The sequence below is a fragment of the Centroberyx affinis genome, unplaced genomic scaffold, assembly GCF_046629955.1.
Source record: "Centroberyx affinis isolate AG114_WGS23_722 - 3 ecotype Tasmania unplaced genomic scaffold, CSIRO-AGI_Caff_v1 ptg001655l_1, whole genome shotgun sequence".
In the NCBI taxonomy this organism is placed as follows: Eukaryota; Metazoa; Chordata; class Actinopteri; order Beryciformes; family Berycidae; genus Centroberyx; species Centroberyx affinis.
Window position 1 is genome coordinate 20,695 of NW_027280085.1, and position 23,845 is coordinate 44,539.

The 23,845-nt window shown below is 42.1% G+C and overlaps 2 protein-coding genes across 2 annotated transcripts; both read left to right on the top strand.

Moving 5' to 3' along the window:
• The first annotated feature begins 725 nt into the window (after positions 1-725).
• On the top strand, positions 726-11,181 carry LOC139651412 (folylpolyglutamate synthase, mitochondrial-like). The gene is made up of 15 exons (XM_071528315.1): positions 726-875; positions 1,968-2,096; positions 2,247-2,300; positions 2,393-2,457; positions 3,467-3,581; positions 4,089-4,166; positions 4,601-4,662; positions 6,714-6,816; positions 6,943-7,020; positions 7,173-7,320; positions 7,560-7,643; positions 8,288-8,438; positions 8,688-8,763; positions 8,907-8,973; positions 9,548-11,181. Exons 1-15 carry the CDS (start codon positions 726-728, stop codon positions 9,922-9,924), a joined length of 1,737 nt encoding a protein of 578 aa, XP_071384416.1. The 3' UTR covers positions 9,925-11,181.
• Positions 11,182-12,624: 1,443 nt separating this feature from the next.
• Positions 12,625-22,911, top strand: LOC139651411 (S-phase kinase-associated protein 2-like). The gene is made up of 10 exons (XM_071528314.1): positions 12,625-12,704; positions 13,453-13,697; positions 13,812-13,923; positions 15,617-15,760; positions 16,946-17,080; positions 17,192-17,290; positions 17,411-17,538; positions 19,604-19,655; positions 20,194-20,301; positions 21,171-22,911. Exons 1-10 carry the CDS (start codon positions 12,625-12,627, stop codon positions 21,388-21,390), a joined length of 1,323 nt encoding a protein of 440 aa, XP_071384415.1. The 3' UTR covers positions 21,391-22,911.
• The last annotated feature ends 934 nt before the right edge of the window (positions 22,912-23,845 follow it).

Genomic DNA, 23,845 nt, shown 5'->3' on the forward strand with positions numbered 1-23,845 from the left:
AGTCACCTCTTGATAACATATTGTCAAAGAAAAAAATCATTATTATATCCTGTCATTATGATGTTTCCCGGGTGTGTTTACCACTTTGTCGGGTCGTACTTCATAGGTCCTTGGGTCCTACATGTGGGTAAATTACGATACTTACAATAATTAAGCGTAAATAGTGATATTTCCGACAGCACTTGAAGGCAGCAATAACACTCGTGCGAATGATGGAAAACAGAAGAAAGACAGCGCCTTCTGGCGACCTGGAGGAATAATATCAACTACAAAAGTGATCATCATAGGCAAGCAACCACCGATCTAAACAAAATCAGTAATATTTTCAGAAGAAAAAACATCAATTTATGCCTTTTCTATCCTCATATAATACGTCAGTTTTGTACTACTTACTGTGATGTGCACTATGAATTTATCTCATTAGGACTTTCTTTATGTTGATACTAAAAATAGAAGTGCTGATGATACTCTGAAATTATTGTTGGGCAAATATCACACTCAGAAATCTAAAGCAAATATCTCATTCGTATCTTTCTTATTGGCAGTGTAGGTATAGTGTGTATATTGTATTTTGTAAGGTAACATTAAAAAACAAAAAGTTGAATACCACTTGCCAGAGGCTCTGCCACTTGCAGGAGGCAGGAGGAGGCGTGTCGTGACGTCATCACGCCTCTGACAGGAACCGCCCATATTTGGCTGCGCCTTCCCGTTACAGCACGAGCCCCATGATGGTGTGCTTGGCGCGCTTGTGGCAGCGGGGCTCCGTGTTTGCCGCGCGGCTCCGAAAGCAGGACTGGACGCCGAAGCTGAGCAACCTGTCAGTCACATACTACAGCACCAAGACTGCGCCTCAGATACCAGGCATGGAGTACCAGGTACACGACGCTGCTGACTGCCAGCTGCTCCACAGGCTGCTCGGGATGCTAGCGAGCTAGCTAGGCTCCGGCGCTAGTTTGACAAGTTTATAACATAACCCAAGAGTTAGTGCACAGTTCCCAGATGGATGGAAACATGGCTGACCGGGCCACATGTCGCTGCACAAACTTCAGTTCAGTCGGCAGGTTGGCCGGTGGTGTCTGGTGTCAAGTACTATGCTAAGTTAGTTGGTGGGCTGTTACATCAGAAGCTGACTGTACGGACAGTCACATCACACTTGAAGCCCACTTCTCTCCTAGCACGTTATCAAAGTTCAAGTTCAGTCTGTTAACACGTGGTCTGAGAGCTAGTAGGTCAATTAAACCAAAATGTTTCTGAAGTAAAGTTCACCGTAGTAGCTCAGAAGCCAAGTCAGGACAACGTAGCAGCTGTCAAATTGGTCTCATCTCTTCTATGCTGTCGTGTTTTTCTGTCAGAGTGACAAAGCGCCTGCTCAGTTCTTGTATAAACTGTTATGTTTGCCTTTGTACGTTATGGGAGTTGTTGGCAGTAGAATTCGTTTAAGAGCTCGACTTCTGTCGTTTGGTTTAATCAAGACAAGCGTGTTACTGTCACGAGACCCTGGCTTTACTTAACTTGTTACAACCTGTTACTGAACATCCAAATGAAAATGGTAACAGTGCCAGCCTCGTTAATGTCATGGCTGAAGATTTATACGAATATGTCCAAGACTATTAAAATGATCTCATCTCTTGCGTGTTATTATTATTATTTTTTTTGACTGACTTGACCCCACTTCATTCTTGCATAACAGGTTATCTTTCTGTCAAACCTTATGTGAGTTATGGGCAATGAAAAAACTATTATACTTTCAGACGGCCACAGTCATGTTTGCTGAACATGCAAACCCATGCAAATGAAAATGGTAACAGTGCCCGTCTTGTTAATGTTATGGTTGACTTGTGTGTTGTACAGTAATGTGCCAAAGCCTGTTAAAGTGCATTCTGATGCAATACCAAGTCTGTCTGCAGCCATGTTGCAGGTCAAGCATGCTGCGATCCTCAACATTGTACTCTTTGGTTTTGACACAGGATGCGATTTGCACTCTGAACACGCTACAGACCAATGCCAGCGCCCTGGAGCAGGTCCGACGGGAGCGGGGGAACCCTCAGCTCCAGCTCCAGGCCATGAGGGGCTTCCTCGAGCGGGCCGGCCTCACAGTGAGTTTGTTATGGCAGCTGTGATATTTGTTCAAGCATCAGCTATATTACGTAAGAGTATTGCTGGTCACTGTTGTGACAGATGGGGTTGTTATTGTCTTTAGTCTTATCTGAAGTGTGTGTGTGTGTGTGTGTGTGTGTGCGCCAAAGGTTGAGGAGCTCGATCACCTCAATATCATTCATGTGACGGGAACAAAGGGCAAGGTGAGTGTTATAAGTGCTATTGTGATTGTAATTGTCACAGCAGCTGTATGAGGGTGGCACCTAAGAATTTGTTGTCATTGTCAATCTTTCAGGGGTCAACATGTGCTTTCACAGAGCAAATATTGAGAAGTTATGGCTTCCGTACAGGATTTTACAGGTAAAACTGCATTATTATATTTAGTATTTGTGCAGCACATAAAAATGTTCAAGATGCCCCAGATTCTTCAATTTACATGGTGACATCTAAGTCAAGTTTATTTCCACAACAGTACTGATGTTTAATTTGATAAGCTTAATCGGTTTGATATCGCACTGAAGAATACAGAGAGAAGCTGCAATTTCTGATGTCAGTTTTGGGTAAAAAGAGAATAAGATTAGTTTTGCAGCTGGGATTCATTTTTGCCTTTGACCCAAACGATGGGGGAGAAACAGCCAATTTAGATAAAGGAATATATTACATTTGTGTTAAGACAAGAGGTCAGAAGATTAAACATGATGTAATTGCACCTTTGAACAACCTGTCTTCTGCCATATGCTGAACTGGACTATTCAGCAACAGCACATCACCTGCCTCACAAGTCCAAACCACTCTAGGAAAATAGCTTGTAAGATATTTGGGAGCCTGGTTATCGATAATCTCATGCACATTGTGGAGCCTAAGGTGGCTCGCTCCGTTTCCCACAGGTTTAGTTTAGTTTTTTTGGGAAATGGCGTTTGCCTACATCTTCTTGAGGGCCGATACCCAACACCACCCCTGACTAGTCTATTTTGAGAGGCCTGAAGCTTCTTCTTTAACAGCATAGACGGCCCTTCATACCATGACAACCTGGCGTAATCAAAGTGACATCGAGCCACACTGTTTGCTAAGGCAGTCCTTTTTCCAACAGATGAGACCTCCTAGCTGAAAACCTTGTTCTGGCATTGACCTTCCCTAGAACCTTCATGGCCATACTCTCCAGCCCATACTAATTGTTCTGTCGCCCGTTCCCACCCTTAATCCCCCCCCCCAAACAGGATTATTGCCTGAGAGCCATGTAATATTTAAGAGCTTATTTCTGTGCAGTCGCGTGATTACTTTTTATCTTTTTATATGAATGCAACATAAGTAAAATGTGGCTAAACAGACCTTTTTGTTTTGATTTCTAACAAGTCCTCCTCGTTTGCAGCTCCCCACATTTGGTACAAGTAAGGGAGAGGATTCGAATCAACGGGCAGCCCATTGGGAAAGAGCTCTTCACAAAGTATTTCTGGCAGGTTTACGGGCGGCTGGATGAAACAAAGGTAGGTCATGTGAAAATGCACAGAGATATATTTTTTTAAACACAATACCTTCTCATTTTTATAAAGTTTGTTGTTGCTTTAAATGAAAATGGAAGAAAACGCTTCATGCTAGGAATTAAACTAACTCATTCACTATACTCACACAGTTTAATGGTTCAATTGAGTCATTTTTTCTAGTCAAAAACAAATGCCAGCCATCCCAAAAGGTGATTTCACTGGCATTTTACTTAATCCTCAAACATACTATTTTCATGAATGGCCTGAATTTAACTTCCCACTGCTGTCTAGTGTCTGTGCCTCAGGTTGTCAGATTGATAAATTGAGTCCAGTGAAAAAGTGTGACCTCATGTCATTAGACGGAGCATGTGCCTCATGTGACATTGTTCAAATTACTATCACCCCGTGTCCCTCGTGACCGCTCATATATTTTGGCCACATTGCTGCTCGGTTGCCTTAATTGTTTGATCAAAACCTTACTGCCACTTTCTGACCTTTGACCCCCCTCAGGATGCCCATGGGGGGACGATGCCCGCCTACTTCCGTTTCCTCACCATCTTGGCCTTCCACGTGTTTCTTCAGGAGAAGGTACATCGGCAGGCTTGTGTTGTGATTTTCAGTCTTTCATCACTTGCTTCACTGTAGAGCTCGATGTAGCTTCAGTTAACCGGGAGCGCTACTGTCCAATACACACACACACACACAGGGCCAAAGCTTGAAACCAAACACTGATTAAAACACGTCCTTTCAACACAATAACAAAGCAAACAGTTAAATTCCTTTATTGTCCCAAAGGGAAATTGGTTATGCAGTCAGGTTAACAAAAGGTAGAAACGACATGGAACAAACTCTGTATAAAAGCAGAACAGATAAAAAAAACAGAAGCAACCACAATGGTTATGCAGTCTCACTTAAGTCCACCTGAAGAACTGGGTTATGGATTTTGTTTACTAAGACAAAGAGCACACCATTTCACCAGTTGGTCTTATTTTTAAAAACCTTTCTGTCTTCCTGTGATTTAGGTAGATTTAGCTGTCATTGAAGTTGGGATCGGTGGAGCGTACGACTGCACTAACATTATAAGGTAAGATTCCCCCTTTAAATGTGGACCTCAGTACATAGCTGCTGTTGATTGTTATAATCACTTACGGCCTCACATTGTGAATTTGAGTTGTTGTCCTTTATGTTCTTGGTCAGATATTTTATTCACACTCAGCTTAGACTTGTCCTCAAATGACTTCAGACTCGACTCAGACTCCAGATTAGTGACTTGTGAACAATGAGCCTCTGTAAAAGACGCGTGTTGATGCATTGTATAAAAAAGACTCTTATCAACCCCCCACAGATACATGATGGTCACTTTGTGCTAGTACAGTAAAAGTCTTACTTATTTCCCCTTTAACATACAGGCTTCATCATGTGCTTTACTGTTACCAACTCTTCACATAGTGTGGAACAGCTGGCTGTCTATTTCATTCTCTTTTTCCATTATTCTTTTGCAGACAGACTAAATGTAACACACATTTTTTATGATTTGTAATATAATGTATCTGTATTTTTTTCCTTATTTATACTTGCATACAGTTCAACAGATGTTAACACAAGATATACAGAAATAATAGTAAGCATTTCAGGACATACTCTTCTTTTTGTTACACTGTCGGTTGCTCAGTCCCAAAATGATACCTACTCTCTATAAACTCACTATAGAGTACCATAGACACACTAATAGTAATACTATAGGAATATTATAGTGATTTTTCACACTGTTCTCAGGCTGTATTTTAGCCTGCCTGTTTTTTTCTCTGGGCTTGACTGCTCTGTAGCCTAGTTTCTGTGCCCATGAATGAATATATAGCCTAAAGTAACCTTTTTATTAGTTTTTCCTGATTGAAGCCACAGACTGAAATGAAAAAATGTGGTGTGTGACTGCCACGCCTTCTCAAAGTGCCCAGCTAGTCGCAGCTTATCACAAATTGCGTGTTGTTTTGCTTGTCCAACTCCAGTTAAAATAATCTTCTAGGGCTGGGTATCGTTAAATTGTTCAACATTTATATCTTAAAATGACATCTCATTACGGGATAGAGTATATGATTTTCTTTGTAACATTTATGCACCCTGTTGGCTTTTCTCTATAGAATGAGACCATGCTGAGTTGGTTGAACATTAACAAAAATGACTTTTCATTTTATGAATCTGGCATTCTGAAGCTTTTGATACCATTTGCTACCCTAAGATCAATGCTGATACCAACCATCTGCACTGTATCATTTAGTAACTTTTCCTTTCTATCCTATAAACCTTTAATACATAAACACCATTTAGTGGATACTTTATCCAAAACAATAACGGGTGTTGGAAATCTGGGCGTCTGATCAAGGATCCATCAAGTTATCAGTTTGGCCAAAAGTTTACTATCCTGTTGTACAAATTAAATTACTTGAAGGTTGAAGCTCACGTTAATCAGTTTGCCCGCTCAATGCTCCTTTCTCCAACATAATATCCCCATGCTGAGCCCCTTGGCCAAAGTCCAAAACTCTACTGACTACTGTACCGTGCCTAAAACACTTTGAGTTCCACTGCACAATCACAAACATGTTGAACAGTAACACCGTTTTATCCCGCAATGCAACTCCATTAACAAAGAGAACTCTATTTTTTCTAAAGACTCCCCCTGATTGGTTGTAAGCAGGAAGCTGGGTTGAATGCAAATCTCCAGGGACAGCTTATAGGCTTCACAGGCCTGGTGGTAAATTCAGGAGATACTTTTTCTCCAGTCCAGGACTATCTTGTTAATATCGGCTGAGGAGCCAGTCTTGCTGTACCAAATGGGGAAAAGAAGTTAGTTAAATATTATCTGCTCAGGTTAATGTCTGCAGGTAGGAGCTGGTGAAAACTCCTGCATTTTTGAGGTTCTTTTATTCACATTAATTAGCTTGTGACACTAAATGAAATGTAGATGCATATAAATACTTTTGGAGAATCATGATGATCTCTGGGAAGTGCAGTGCAGTTTTAAAATGAAGTATCTAAACTGAAATGTGCTGTTGCATGACCCAAAACCATGTATAGGCTTTATTACAACCCTTCTAACAATGTTTTTTTTGGTTCCCTCTGTCTGTCTGTCACTGGCAGGAGGCCGTGGGTGTGTGGCATCTCATCTCTGGGCATAGACCACACTCAGATTCTTGGGGACACCATTGAAAAGATCGCCTGGCAAAAAGGTGGCATCTTCAAGGTGTGTTGGCAGTGTGTCCAAAAAATACTCCTTGTCACCCTTTTGTATTTATTGCTCTGCTTGTTCAAATTCCTCTGTAAAAGTCTGCCATCCCCTTGGCTGCTAGTCATGTACATGTGTTTTCAGCCTGGGGTTCCTGCCTTCACCGTCAAGCAGCCAGAGGGTCCGGTGGCTGTGCTCAAAGAGAGGGCCAAAGAGATAAGGGTGAGTAACCATGCAAAATAGTAAACAGTAAACAGTTTTTGCTCTTATAATGACATGGATTAGTTGGATAGAATTGGCTTAATTACAAAGCTTTAGAACATAGCCCCCAGCTACTCTGTATTATTTTAACACCACCTTACCTGTTCTTTCAGTGCCCCCTGTGGGTGTGTCCAGAGCTGGAGGACTACCAGGTGGACTGTGGACCTTTGCGTCTGGGCCTGGCAGGGCAGCATCAGCGCTCCAACGCCACTCTGGCCCTCCAGCTGAGTCACACCTGGCTGCAGAGACGATGCCTACCAGGTGGGATGGGAAGGCCTTAACAATATGCAACTTTTTGCCTTGTGGCAGGAAGTGTATTGTTAGTCAAAGCCAAAGCTATACTTCTGCATATTGACCAGTCTGGCCGAGACACTTCTCCCCTCTGCTCCTCTTCCAAAATGAAAGTGTTCTGAGGAGGCAGCTAGAATGGCACAATGACGCCACCGCCATGTTGACGCCAACACAACATAATAAGCAGTGTCATCATCTTCTCCCAACAGACAAAAGCTTTCCCTCCGCCAATGTTGAGAGTGCAGCGGTGCCTCAGGCCGCTCGCTTCAAGCCGAGCCCCATCATGGTGAAAGGTGAGTCCTGAAGAAGAACGCCTTTTGTGTACATTCAACTGTTCTAATCTCATAGGCTGTGAAGTTCAAAACAAAGTCAGAAATGTACTGCCAATGCCAGATGGATGACATGCCCACACTACTAATGTTCTGTTGAATGATGTAAAATGGCTCCGATTTTTTAGGCATTTCGACCGCTTTCTTGATATAGAAGTTGAAACCTTTTTTTTTGTTGTTTGTTAAACAGTGACTGGCCGAACACCAATGACATGTAGAACGTTTATCGGCCAGTTGATCGGTGCATCCCTATTTTTAATGTCCCTTTTAAAATAGCCATGCAATAAAGGCTTTTTCAGTATTTTAATAATAAGTAATAAGGAAGAAAATTCACTGCTATCGATGTTAAAAAGCTCTCAACCTAATTTTGCTCATGTCGGTATGCTCAGGAAAAGCTTTCCCCACTGCCCGCACTTTGCTTTGAGAAAAACCACAACACAAAACCACAACCACCTCATCCAGTAGTTTGTAATACATTTAGAGCCAAGACGCTAGTGGTAATTGAGGTATTTGTGAACCAGGGTTTAGAAAAATATATTGTTTACACATCGTTTCATTTATTGTCATGAAGGTGAATGGGACAATATACATTTGTCTTTGGTCTCCAGGGCTGGCGGACACAGAGTGGCCTGGAAGGACCCAGACGCTGAGACACGGTACAGTCACCTACTTCCTGGATGGAGCTCACACCACCCGCAGCATGCAGGCCTGCGTACACTGGTTCAGAGACACCGCAGCACAGCATGAAAGAAAAGCAAAGTAAGCGGCCCGCTTTGTCTACACTCTTTACTGTAATTAACCTTCTCTGGTGTTTATACCTGTACACATGATGAAATTTCAAGTGTAAATGGGGCATTTAACGGATATGATTGGCGATGCTAGAGCACTTCCACACTGAATGCCGGCCCTAGCCTTAGCTATCCAAACACTTTTATAGATGGGACTACACACTCACTGCAATCAGCTAAACACGCACCCCTATATGCAACTGTTGTCTTTCTGTCATAGTGGACCTGTGGCCAGAGTTTTGCTCTTCAATGCCACAGGAGAGAGAGACTCAGCGGCCATGCTGAAACTACTGGTGGTGAGTATGAAAACTGCTTTCAGCAATAAACAGAAATATGCTATTGTCTGAGTAACTAGTAGGTAAAATCACTGTTGTACCATAAGACTTGTTCTCTTTGCGTTTTGCATTAGGTTTCCATTTTATGTTTTTCCCTTTTTCAGCCATGCCATTTTGATTTTGCTGTGTTCTGCCCCAACATCACTGAAGCCATCGCGTCATGTAATGCAGGTGAGATTATTGTATCAAATCTGTCTGGTAGGAATGTGCTGTGCTAGAAAACAGCAGGGCTGGACCCATATATGGGGCTGATATTGGCTTTTATTAAAAATTGGTTAGGCAGTGTCATCCAACTCCAATATGATGGATTTTCTGTCTTTTTTATTTTGTAATGTATTAATAGTTCACTGGTTGTCTATGGGTAGTCAAATTGAAAGCTATTGAATATCAGTACAGAATATTGGCTACTAGCAGCTTCAATCTAAAAATATCGGCCTTCAAAACCCCATATTGGTTGAACCCTACATCAAAGGCTTGTTAAACCATGAAAATCTGGTCAATAACCTCTTAATGAATATCTGAATTGTTTGATATGGCATGCCTTTATAGATATAATCCAGCACTTCAAGTTGTAAATTGTGTATATCAGAGGAATCTTATCTGTGATTTCTTGTTTCTGCGATAACAATGGTGCATTTGCCTTATCACAACAATGTTATAAGTCACTGAACTTTTGTAACACTATAATCTCATTTCTCAACCTCTCCCCCACACACACACACACACACACACACACCGCTCTCAGACCAGCAGAATTTTAACGTGTCGGTGGAGAACATGCTGACCCGCTGCCTGGACAACGAGAGGAGCTGGCGTCTGCACAACTGCATGGGGGACAAGCCCGGCGCCCAGCTGCTCATCCGGGACAGCCTGCCGCTGGTGCCCGAGAGCAAAATGGACACCCTGGTCTTCCCCTGCATCCTCAGCGCCCTCCAGTGGATCACCCAGGGAAGGGACTCTGTCCTGGCGGACCCGGCCAAGAGAGTCATCCCGGTCAAACCCAGCGTGACGGCCAAAGCGGCCCCGCTCCGCGAGGCCACCGAGGTTCACGTCCTCATCACCGGAAGCCTCCACCTCGTGGGCGGGGTGCTCAAACACCTCGACCCCTCCTCCGCCAAGTAAACGGACCACGCTTTGGGAATTTGTGGGTTTGAATGGGTTAAGTAATGGCTGAGTTCTGTGCTTATTTATATGTACACATCTTCCTCGAGGGGAAAAATGCGTATTTCTCCCGGGATAGATCGTTTCTCGTGGTACTCGCTTATTGGACGGTCATCGGTTGCTGTGTCTCCTGGGGGAGGGATTTGTTGCGTAACCCCAGGTCTCGGTAGCCTCGCTGTTAATGATTTACGCCAGGATCCAGCTAGTTTAGGCCAAGACGGCTGCGGGGCTTCCGCAGGCCCGCAGCTCCACCCAGAGCCTTACGGACGATCGCACTAACTCATCAAAGTCTTAAAGTCTTTACTTGAAGCCGAATCTGTTTACATGAACTGCGGAGCGTACGTCAGCGTACCTCCCAGTGTGACCCGGGTGAGCCAATTGAAATTGTGTGTGCTTCAGTAGAGTGCTGTGCTTTAAAAAAAATGTTTTCCTTGGTTGACAGAAGGCCACAACGACACATCATCGATGCCATTTGATGATGAGTAAGATTTACATTTATACAGAAAACGGCAGAGAAATGTGCATCAGTGAATGCCGCATTGACTTCAGATATGCATTTGCTTTGGTTTTTACGTATCAACGTGGAACACTCAACTATTAGAGAACTTTTTTTACATGAATTTTTTGTAATGAAAGCCATTTTGCACAGTTTGTACTTTATTTTGTGAGTATATGACAATTTGCTTCATGAATATTTGACAGTGCTGTGCTTCATACACAGCATACTCATCTGTTGGTTGTAGATGTGTAAATATTCTTACACAAAGAATTGATGTTAGCATCAGATATAAATCATTTTAAATTAAAGTCATGATCTAATTAGATTTGCACTTAAATTATATTCTATTTAAACGGCAATAATTAATTAAACAGCATTCATTAAAATTTGCATTAACTGAATGCAATGCATAAATCCAAATTAGCACACTGCTTTTTGTCACCAGTAATGGTAATCCTTGAAAATGAATTCAAATCCCCATACAGTTGTAAAGTGTAGTTTATGTATGAAAGGAAGATGTTGAAAATGTGTAAAAGACACTAAGTCTGTGTTATGTGTGTGTGTGTGTGTCAAGGAGTAGGATGCTTATCTGAGAGTGTTTGTCTTCTCTGCTTGTGAAATATCTTTGTCATAGTGGTAAATCCAGTGAAGCTAGCAGGAAGTTCCTTGTCACCTCCGTTCACCCTGTAGCCTCAAATGAGCTTTGTAATTTAATAAAAGTACATGTACATTCTTTTCATGTTCATGTGTGTTTGTGTTTTGCTACCGAATCAAGCCACAAACAGCAGTGACTTCTTACTTTTGTCTTACACATAGTCTTAAGATGAGAGATCTTTATCAATCTCAGATCCTATACATGAGGTGCTTTATGAATATAGGCTCGTAAATTTAGTCAGCTTTCAAAAATGATGAAATGAAACGTTTCTAATTATCAAAATGCAGAAAACAAACATCTAAGAGAATTTATATAAAAAACTGGTGCTTAAGGTTTTGCACAGTACTGTACATTGTTTTATTTTTTGTCTGACAGTGTATGATGGATATTTGTGTTGATATGGCAGCAGTTTTAAAATTATTTCACCAGAAATTCTTGAACATCAGGAGTAACACCCGAGGCCTCTATGATTTCTCATTCTGACCAATGTCATGTTGTACTCCAGAACATGCCATTTCAAGTCCTTGAGTTTCACCAGACAGACAAGAAACTGAGAGTAATTGAGAACTCCTTGAAGTTAATGTTCAAGTGAGAGTGTGAACCCTGCTGTGACTGATGATATTTTATCATCATCATGATCAATTTGGAGACATGAGCAATGAGGTTTTAACAGCATTTTGGAGCATAAGAATGAGCATATGAAAAACAAAATTGTAGAACTATAAAGAGGTGAGGGGCTTTTGAAATTTCCATTTAAAAAAAGCTATACATCTGCAACTGAACGGGAAACCCTGCTCCCTTCACACTACATTCAACTTATCCCCGATACGTTCCATTAATAAACTCTATTAAAAATGGCAGTTTGAAACCTTGCTGACCGGCAAAGGTACATACCCCATAAAATACGACAAAACACCTTTTCTGAATCTTTGGGAACCACTCTTCAATTCGGCATACATACAACCCACCAAGCAGCGCTTCTTTCGGCAACATTTCAACTTTTAGAATTGTTTGCCTCTTATTCCCACAGTCGTCCTCCACCAAAATACACGAAGGGCGCTAGCGAGCATTGTGAACCACTTTTAAACATTGAGATTTTATTTAAGTAGTATCTGCTTGGTGGGTTATATGTATGCCGAATTGAAAAGTGGCGCCTATAGATTCGTAAAAGGCCTTATATCATATACTATCAAGTATGTAGGTTTGTCGATACGCGAGGCCATATTAAATTGCTAGATTTTTAAACTTAGTTTGGCGTGACGTTCTCTCTACAACACCCAATTTCAAGTATGCTCATGTATTCATTGTTCTTCGGACTAGTAGTAATTCGTTCGGGAATCAAATACTTTAGCACTTTGTTTTATTCATGTATTTTCAAATAATAACTGTTCATTTGTGGTGATGGGCATACAGTAAAAAAGCCTAACTATCTCTACTGTAACCTCATATTGGAATCAACCTGCTGGTAGATCTGAGTTTGGTTTGAGTGAGAGAACACGTAGCAGGCATGCGCCAGTGTGACGTAGGCACGGCACGCCCCCGGATGAAACGCAGAGATAGGGCGTCCCGCCGCTGCCAGAGAGCAAGGCGCTGAGTTTAAAGAGTCCCGCTTGGAGCTCTGTAGCGAAAACAGTCATTTGTTTCATTTGTCTTTACTTTTATTTACTTTAATTCTGCACGGAACTGGAGGAGATGTCACAAGAAAGGTATGGTTTGGATTGTTTGTCTTTTACCTGGATAGCTTAGAAAGTGCCATCCATGTTGATATGGGACAACACACCACACTACCGACTTCTGTTGTGTAGCGAAATCCATCAGTTAACGTAATCTCTCTAAACCCATTTCAAATGAATCGCAAATTCATAGTCTTGTAGTCGAGATTTCAACCCGTCTATTAATCATTACTGCTGATTACTTGGCGGATTCGTTGAAACTCGACATAGAGATTCCGCGCTTTCCTCTGTGGCCTGTGTTTATCTGTATATGTCCCCCTTCCTGGTTCAGTGTAGAGTAAACTACCGAATTAAACTGTTAACCCGACAGCAACCCTGTACGCATTTTTTGTTAGAACTAGAAATGAAAAGGAATATCTATATCTTTTTCCAGTTAGAAATTGCGCGGTCACCTCACGAGCGGCTGCTTCAATATGGCGGGCACAGTTGACTAGTTTAGTTTTGTGGCTCGTGCGTAAGCTTGAAGGAAGCTAGCTATCTTCCCACTATTAGCCCAAATAACTGCCTTATTGTTTTGGAGGGAGGCAATATCCAATAATTTCGTATACTATAAAGTGTGCGGGTGTTTTTTTTTTTTTACCGGTGTCTCCTCCGTCTAGCAGGCCGCTACAGGAGCTGCCCTGTATCAGTCTCCAGGGCTCCATGTGGTCCCAGTCCCGGAGCATCAAGCGCAAGTCGCGGGGCTGCCTCGGGGAGAGCCTGGCCACGGAGAGCACCCCCACCGAGCTCATCCAGCAGTGGTCCCCGCGACACAAGCACCAGAGGGTGGCCTGCAAGGGGAAGGAGAACGAGGGGGGCCAGTTCGTGCTCGCCAGGCGGTCCAGGAGGAAGAGGGAGGCCATATCAGGTATTCATGAACCAAATGAGCATGGTTCACCTCTTTTAAACGGTGGCAGAATGTACTTTAAGAACTGTATTTCTTTGCTGATTTTTTTTTTCCCCTTGGTGTTTTCCTCGCCAGGCCTGTCGTGGGACCACCTGCCCGATGAGCTGCTTCTCCGGATCCTGTTCTACCTCCCTCTGCAGGACCTGCTCAGGATGTCCCTGATCTGCAAGCGCTGGCATCGTTTAGTGTAAGCTTTGAATGACTACACTGCACCAGTTATTTGAACTTGCTTTAAAGCAGTGGTTCTCAACCTTTTTCATATCAAGGACCCCTAATTTAGTCCACATTAGGGCCACGGACCCCCATTTGATGAGATTTTGTCTCTCAGACCCAAATCTGAGAATATTTTTATTGTCAGATGTGATTTTGTCCAGAATTCCATGACTATCTGTATTGTGGGTAGAGAGATAACAGAGAAACTATGATCAAAATGGACAAAATAATGAAGTTTAACAATTGATCAATTTGCCGGGGACCCCCTTGAATGCCCTCAAGGACCCCTGTTGGTCCCCGGACCCCACATTGAGAACCACTGCTTTAAAGGATGGATGATGGCAACAATCTAAAACATCAGTGTGGTAAACGTCAGGTTTTGGTTGTCAGTCCCTCAGAATCAAAGAGCGAGGGCTTCTTTCTAGAGCCGCCATTTTGCACCGAGAGAAAGTTCAACAATCATACAGGGAGAAATCCATCGTAGAAGAGGAGAGAGGCCAATTTCTCCACTGATAGTAGCTTCAATAGACCAGAATGCAATGCATTCACAAGTGAAGTCGCATGTCAAGTGCAAGACAGTCTTCATTTGAACCGCCACATCATGGCATTGTTCTCTCTCCTCTCTCACTTTTTCTCAACTGGGAAAAACTGACCACGCTATCACTCTCTCCACCTACACATATACAGCACAGAGAGCCCTCTTCTCTGGGGTAATATATTGATATTGTGATATGAGACTAGATATCGTCTTATATTTTGGATATCGTAATATCATGATATGGCATAAGTGTGTTTTCCTGGTTTTAAAGGCTGCATTACAGTAAAGTGATGTAATTCTGAACTTACCAGACTGTTCTAGCTGTTCTATTATTTGCCTTTACCCACTTAGTCATTATATCCACATTACTGATGATTATTTATGAAATCTCATTGTGTAAATATTTTGTGAAAGCACCAATAGTCATCCCTACAATATTGTTGCAATATCGATATCGAGGTATTTGGTCGAAAATATAGTGATATTTGATTTTGTCCATATCGCCCAGCCCTATTTCAAGCTACTTACAGTCAGTTAGTGTAGAGAGTGATACAGATCCTCTCCAATGGTGGAAGGAACGCGAAATTGTCTTTCCAGCACTGAGCCACCTGGCAAAGAAGCATCTTTGCATACCAGCCACCAGTTCCCCTTCCGAAAGGGTTTTCAGTTGCAGTATATTTTAAAACAGGGAAGGAAACCCTGTCTTTACATTTTATTTTGACCACAGTCTCGTTTTAATAAAAGTGCTTGAGACATCTCACATGTGGCTTTGACTTACAACTGAATATTTAGCCCACTTCCTGGAAAATACAGAGATATATATCGTGTATCGCTATTCAGCCTAAAAATACAGAGATATGATTTTTGGTCCATATCGCCCAGCCCTACTCTGGGGGATGTGGAAAGGCATTCTGGGTACTGTAGGAAATCACTAACAAGTAGAAGTAGACGAGGCAGGTTGAGGGGAAAGTAGATGCACCGAAAAGTAGATTCCAACACTTCCCACACAAACTGATGATTTATATCAGTGGAGGAGAATTCTTCAGTCCTCCTCCACTGATCCATTATCCACTGATCCACTTTCTCCATTACATTATGCGTCTAACAAGCGGCCCCGTGTGCCCGACAGGTTTGACGAGTCTCTGTGGCACAGTGTGGATCTGGAGGGGCTGACCCACACGGCTCCTGCTCTGGAGCAGCTGCTGGCAGCCGGGGTGCGAAGACTGCGATGCCCCCGCGCCTTCATCGAAGAGCTGCAGTTTGCAGGCCCAAGGTGAGTCTGGACTACCTTCCACCTAGTGATGCTGGGTTCAGGCTTCATTCTGTACGACCCAGGGAATGAACAGGTGAAGTCTTGTGTGCTTTACGAACCAGTAATCTCTTAAAATAACCTTACATTTGAATTAATTTACATGAATTCTCCCCTTAGTTCATGCAAAATCCCCTTAAAATGAATTAAGGGAGTTATTAATGGAGGGGACCCCATCAAAACCACCTTAAACACCCCTTAATTTTTGACTCCTGTCTAATTTATTCAGGGAGGCAGGAACTTTCAATTAATAATTTGTTAATACCCTGTAAAACAAGCACAAAAGGCATGAAAAATCCCTTAATTAATAGTGTTCCTCAATCAACCCATGACTAAATCCCTTATAAACCCATGACACTAACCTTACTTTTTTAAAGCTGTGTTATTTTTAATGGAGAAACTAAGGACATTTCAGGGATCAAATGAAGGGGTTTAGTTTTGTAGTGGTGGCAGTGAATATGCTTTTTTTTTTTTTTTTTTTTTTTAAAGATCAACATAAATGTAACTACCGCTCAGAAATGTCAAAGGATAATAATGATTGTAGCCCATTTACATGTAGTTAACATTTCCCCAAATCATTTTGCAATGCAACGTTTACTAAATTTTCATAGTTTTTACAACACAAAGTTTCACTATGAAACCAAACCCCTTCATTTTATCCCTGAAATGTCCTTCATTTCTCCATTACATAAACATTAAGTATCCATTAACAATAACACAGCTTTAAAAAAGTAAGTTAGTATCATGGGTTTATAAGGGATTTATTCATGGGCTGATTGACAGAGACACTAGTAATTAAGGGATTTTTCATGCCTTTTGTGCAGGTTTACAGGGTTATTAAGTAGAAATTAATGGAAAAGTTCCTGTCTCCCTGCATTTTACATTCAATTAGAAAGTAAGGAGTCAAAATTAAGAGGAAGTTTAAGGAGGTTTCAATGGGATCTCCTCCATGATTGACAGGAATCGCAGCGTAACATAACGCAGCGCTGAGATGAAAACACTCAACTCAGCACAATGAAATAAGGGGGAGAACAGAAACTTTGACCAAACCAAGTGTGTGGAAGTTGTTTCTTATACTGTACAAGAACGGCAGCAAATGAAGACGATCCCTGATCTCTCCCGACTGTGTTCTTCCGCTCCCTCCCTCAGCCCGGCGCGGGTCGTTCAGATGGACCTCTCCAGCTGCACCATCAGCACCTCCGCCCTGGAGAGCGTCATGAGCCGCTGCACGCTGCTGGAGTGCCTCGGCCTGGAGGGCATGCAGCTCTCCGACCACATCGTCCAGTGAGTCTCGCCGTTCGCTCTGTAAATTGTACATACCGCAGGCATTTAAGGGGTTTTGAGTTTGAAAAGAAACACTCTGATTCGTTGTCTGTGTCTCCGTCTGTCCCACAGTTCTCTAGCTAAGAATCCAAACCTGGTGCAGCTGAACCTGAGCGGCTGCTCCGGCTTCTCCGCCGACTCCATCGGTGAGATGCTCAAGTCCCTCTCCCGGTAAGTCGCGTTTCTTTTTTTCTTCTGTGGCAATCCAAATAATAATCCAGGGTTTTATACATCCCCCCCCGCCCCATCTCTGGAATGTACTGACACAGAGCGTGCTCGTCTCTCACCCAGGATAGAGCAGCTGAACATATCGTGGTGTGACTTCAGTAACGATCATGTGAAGGAGGTCGTGGGTAATCTCCACAGCAGCGTGACGCACCTCAACCTCAGCGGTTACAGACAGAACCTCACTCTAGAAGGTGAGTAGGGGTTTTGGTATCAAATCAATTGTGATTCTTCAATTGTGTCTTGTTTCTAACGCCGGGTTCAGACCGCAAGCGTAAGCGCCGCGAAGCGCCGCGAAGCGGAGCCAGTTTCCTTTCGGCGCCCATGTTAACCGATTTGACCGTTCAGACCGGGCGCGCCGCGCCGCGCCTCGGCGCGGAGCTCCGCGGCCGGCTCGCGATCTGGAGCGCCAGTTTCGGCGTCTGGTCTATTTTCTCCGCGAGCCGCGGCGCGCATTTCACAGGAAAACGCCATAGAAAACACTATAGATGGTCATATCTCCATTATATCACCACAGAATCACAAATATATTAAATGATCAACTTACCAGGGTCTTCACTGTTGTTGTTGATGCATCAATCTGCACTGATGCAAGTTTTAAATGCAACACATTGTAGGATGATGATCTATCTGGTTTTGAATTATCACTTGTCTTTTGAAAATTGCGTCTGTTATTGAGTTACCACAAAAGTAAACAAGGATACATGTTTAAGTTTGTTTATTTACAGGCTACTTAATTTATATATGTAGGCTAATTATTTAAAGAGATAGAGAGAGGGGGAGAGGGAGAGATCTAGGTCCCCTAGGCTTTCCTAATTATTGCCTGATCACAAGTCACGACTCTTGCTGAGAAAACAAACAAATAAACGTGACAGCTTTGATATGAGGGAGTTTGTGAAGAAAGGGGGAAATTAAGAAGATGGAAAATATAAAGTTCATCCCTGATGTGGAAAAGTCCAGTGAGCTGTCAGCAGTGTTTCTACAAGGACAGCAGTGAACAGATGAAGCTTTGGTGGCTGTTGGAACACAGTGTGAGCAGCTACAGCCTGTTTCCACGGGGTTTTCTCCTCCTGTAGAGCAGAATCGCTTGGTGACCGGCGCGGAGAAATGCGCGTCTGGTGTGAACAGCCAGGCTCCTGCTCGCACGTAAATTGACGCTTCGCGGCGCTTCGCGGCGCTTACGCTTGCGGTCTGAACCCGGCGTAATGTGGAAATGTGTTGTAGGGTGTGCTTATGCATTAGTCGTATTTACAGTTGTAACCGACTTCAGACGACTGACAAAAGCCTATTCACCTCTAGGGACAATATAGTAGGACATGCCAGTCGCCTTTTGGCCTTCTGCAACCAACTGGGAGACAAAACACCTGTGAAATCCATCGTTATGTGTGTGATGTAATGCATTTTCAAAATTGGATAGGATTTTTAATGTCTTCTAGTGTGTCCACAACCTATTGTACATTCATCAGCTATAGTTAACACATTAACATTTTAACTGACGGTTTGAAAAAGTCACTTGATTTGTTGCTAGTCGCTTGTGGTAAAGAAAGTCGCCATGGGGATCTGAAAAGTCGCTAAATCTAACAACAAAGCTGCCAGGCTGGCAACAGTGAAGCAAGGGTTAATGTCTTTTGCCACAAGGTGGCGCCAGATAATTCGATTAGAAATCAAAATGGACCAGACTTCTCGACTGCCGAGTGATATATGATTAGATGTGAAAGAGGTAACAGACCTCAGAATATGTTGATTGGCTAATCAGAATTGAGTATTCGACATGTAATAATTGAGAAACAATGGGGGGGTGGCAGTTCACAAGTCATTATATTGATATAAATACAGGAGAAAAATAATTAGGTCGAACTTAGAAATTGGATTCTCCAAGAGACTCCTGGAAACATTTTGAGACCAGACAGATCTTCACACTAATCTCTTTGGACGGATAAAGACCGTCTTTGTTTATCTTTCTTTATCTGTCCTAAGATTTGCAATTAGGGCCCATCAAATTTGGAACAATTTACCTGAAGAAATATGATTAGCAAATCCATTTAACGTGTGTGAGTGACTAACAAGTGACAGTCATGAAATCAATGCGACAGCCCTGGGCATTCAGGGTGTGGCTCAACCATGTGGTGTGATAGTACTAAACACGCTGTAGAGAACATACTGTATTTAAACTCAGGCTTTAGACCGTTCAGACTGTCTTTGTCAGCTCACATCTGTATTGTGATTGATCTCTAACGGCCTGACATTGTCTCTTTACAGATGTGAAGGTGCTGGTGGCGAGATGCCCTAATATAGAAACTCTGGATTTAAGGTACGTTCCTGTTTGGAGCGCCTCATGGATGTTTGACTAGTTATTTATCAGAGGTTTTCCCATTGAGATTAAAAGTTTGTCTGACAAACAGAGAGAGTCCGAAACATTCATAAGCTGCTTGTAATTATGATTTTATAATGGGTTATAGCTATATTTCAGTGATGATATTATGCATCAGTAAGCGTCATGCATTCTTATAAGCATGGGTATGATGCAGTTTGATTACATATTTATTGTAGAATTGATCAATACTACACTGGTTGTTTGTTGGAAGACCTTAACTTGAATTGATTCTAATGTGATATTTTCATCAGATTCTACAAAAGTGTGCATGAATATGTTTTTATTATTATTATCCAGGGTTTCCATGGAGAGTTTCAGTGTCCCATGTTGGTCTAAATGCTGTTTCAGAGGCTTTTCCACCCTGACAAGAATACAATTCTGGGGAAAACAGTGAATGCTTGAAATGTTTTGGAATTTTTTGGCATGAAATTGATCACATTTAAAGATATTGAAAACTGGTTCATGTGTGTTGCAGTGACAGCGCTATGCTGATGGCTGATAGTTTCCCCATCATCGCACAGCTGAAGAAGCTACTGCACCTGTCCTTGAGTCGCTGCTACCAGATTCACCCAGCTGCCCTCGCGTAAGTTCCTCCCTCGCTGTCCAACACACACCATCCTACGGAAGAGGATTAGGGCCACGTGTGAAAAATTTGAGTTCTGAGTTTAAAGTCAGAATTCTTACTTTTTTCCCCCTCAGACTTTTTACTTTTTCCCCCTCAGAATTCTCACTTTTTCCCCTCAGAATTCTCACTTTTCCCCTCAGAATTCTCACTTTTTCCCCTCAGAATTCTCACTTTTTTCCCCTCAGAATTCTCACTTTTTCCCCTCAGAATTCTCACTTTTTTCCCCTCAGAATTCTCACTTTTTTCCCCTCAGAATTCTCACTTTTTCCCCTCAGAATTCTTACTTTTCCCCTCAGAATTCTCACTTTTTCCCCTCAGAATTCTCACTTTTTTCCCCTCAGAATTCTCACTTTTTTCCCCTCAGAATTCTCACTTTTCCCCTCAGAATTCTTCCTTTTTTCCCCTCAGAATCCTGACTCTTTTTTTCTCAAAACTCTGACTTTTCCCCCTCGGAATTCTGACCTTTTCTCAAAATTCTGACCTTTCCTCAGAATTCCGACCGTTTCTCAAAACTCTGACTTTTCCCCCTCAGAATTCTGACCTTTTCTCAAAATTCTGACATTTCCTCAGAATTCTGACTTTTTTTTCTCAGAATTCTTTTTCCCCTCAATTCTTTCTTTTCCCCCCCCTCAGAATTCTGACTTTTTTTTCTCAGATCAAATTTTTTCCTCAGAATTCTGACTTTAAACTCTGAACTCAAATACATCTTTCACATGTGGCCCTAATCCTCTTTTTCCGTACCATCTATACCAAAAACAGCGTACCCTTATTTGCCGTGTTTTCACTTCACCTCTTCACCCAGTACGTCCTATTCTTCTCATTCCCAGTGACTTCAGCGAGACGTTCCCCGCCCTGCGGCTGCTGGACGTGTTCGGGCTCGTGCACGAAACCCACCTGCGCTCGCTGAAGAAGGGCGTGCCTCGCATCTCCATCAACTCGCGGCCCTTCTCCACGGTGGCCCGGCCCACGCCCGCGCCCTGCGACCGCCTCGTATACAACGAACGCGCCATGTGGGGCGCGAGGTGTCGGCTGAGGTTCAAGTCGTAGTGTAGTCGCCGCGGTTTTTATCATGAGTTCCAAATATCTTGCAGTATTTCGACGCGCGTAAATGTTTTCGTGACTGTTGGCCATCGACAGAGACGTGTTCCGGCGACTCCTGCTGCTACCGAAGATGTTTTATTTTGCGTTGGTTGGCATTAATGGTACAAAAGGTCCGACAGCGGACAGGTCCTTTTTTTTTTAAGTTTTCGAAATTTAAATGTGGAGATTTACGGAAGAGGGTTAGGGCCACGTGTGGAAAATGTATTTGAGTTCTGAATTTAAAGTCAAAATTCAGAGGGAAAAAAGTCAGAATTCTGAGAATTCTGACTTTAAACTCAGAACTCAAATACTCAGATACTCCCTTTTTGGCACTAATCCTCTTCCGTAGCTTTTGATGTAGTTCTTGTTGAAATGTATCGACAGAAGCTTTCTGTGGATTGGTGTCATATTGTAGGTTCTAAAAAAATTTGTTAATTTAATTATTTTGTAGGGGGAAAAAAAATGGCAGAAACTTGAATTTACCATCTGATGTAAGATGTGTACAGAAATGTGGTGGGACACTGATAATTCCTCAACACCAATGTGTCACCAATGTTGCACCTTTTTAATTATTGTCCTACATTTTCATAATTCTGATAGGAAAATCTGCTGTTCTCAATCATCATCTGTAATAATGGCTTCCCATTAGAGAGATCAGTTAATTTCAGTCGATCAGTAATGCTGTGAAGTGGAGCTTTAATGTAAAATGACGTGTCTAAATCTTTGAATTTCCAACCAGGTATAGATATGAATGTTATACCACATTTTAGATGGTGTGAAAGAGACACTACATTTGTCAACCAGGCTTAAAAATTGTCAGACTGTGTTGACGTCAGTGGATTAAATTAATCTTTTTAATAGATTAAGGTTGCAGAAATGTGTTTCCATCCAGTTTAGGATTATTCAGTATCAATTTTACCTTGCATACCCCAACTAGACTAGTACCGTATTGTATTGAAAAATTAAGAGTTTCTGTTACAGTGAGCTCTATTATGTCAGGGGTTTACATCTGTGAAGTGTAGATCTGTAGTGGGGTCGGTGCTGTATTGTGCTGTTTGGTTGAAATATCAAACAGACAGACTGGACTTGAATTGAACAAGAGTTCCTCTCGAGTACTGTTCATTTCCCTTTAAATAAAAGTCGTTCAGTCTTACTGTACAGCTCTGCATCTTTGAAAGCAAACCATTCACATATGAAATACGAAAAAGAAAATTTTTTATATTGGTAGTGTCTTTTGTTTATCTGAGCATGTTTTACATTTTCAATCTCTTGATGTTAAAATCCTCCATATTAACACCATGAACCTGAGACTTGGCACTGATGTTAGCTCACATTCCTGTGTGAAGTTCTTGGAAAATCTTGATGTTTTCATTCACTGATGAATTTGTTGTTTATGTTTTATTATTGGAATGTACTGCTGTATTAATACATCCAGTGTTGTGTTGTATTACATGTCAAGGAGGTGGAGTAAAAACACAAAAGCATTTCTTTGTGATGCCACTTTTATCTGATCCAAAAACACAAAAAATAGAGCAACATATTTGACAGAAAAAGTCGCCACATAAACAGGGGGTTTCGTGAGACATCCTTCTTTTGGCACTCTGTATATTCCACTTTCTGATCACTTTGTAAACTAGTCCTTGATAAATGAACAGCTTCTGGTTCAGAGTAAAGGGTAGGGGGGGCATTAGAGGTGCACTGACACAATGCTTTACTGATTAAGTTCATTACAAATTACAAATCTCTAAAAAAATATAAAATTGGGGGGGGGGGGGGGATTATTTGCCGAGAATGCTATATCTTAAAGTTGTGTTCGAATCAAACTGCATCCTTCCTTCTACTTTTGAATATGAGTAACAAAAATCATTTTGGCATCACCGAAGAGCATTGCTCACGCATTTGGCTCTTCGTGTTGGCGGGCTTCACTGATTCAGAAATATGTGGTTTACTATTTTGTTCATACCACCTACAGCAAAACAGTCTTTGATTTTCACTCGAGGCCAAAACAAACTGTAGCGTCTGTTTCGGGGATATTAAACAGGCCCAGGCACATGCTGATTGGCTTTCAGTAGCACTTCCAAAGCTGATCTTCCTGTCTTGCAAGAGAGTTACAAGACAGACTTCAAACATTTAGCAAAACATTCTTTTGGTATGGAGTTCTCCGGTTTGTAGTGCACGTCATTCTTTCCTCTCCGACTCATCTTTTGTTACACCAGAATGGCTCAAAACGCTAGCAAAAATATCATAAGCTATGTTCCAAAAATATCTTTTAGTCAACAAACGGGCTATTACAAATAACAGCCATTGTGCTTTCAGTTCGCCGTCTACATTGCTTCCAGAACAAATTGGCACCGTGACTTTATGAAAATTACCATCACCTTCAATCAGTTTCTATGATTATATCTCCTAAGAGATGTGCATT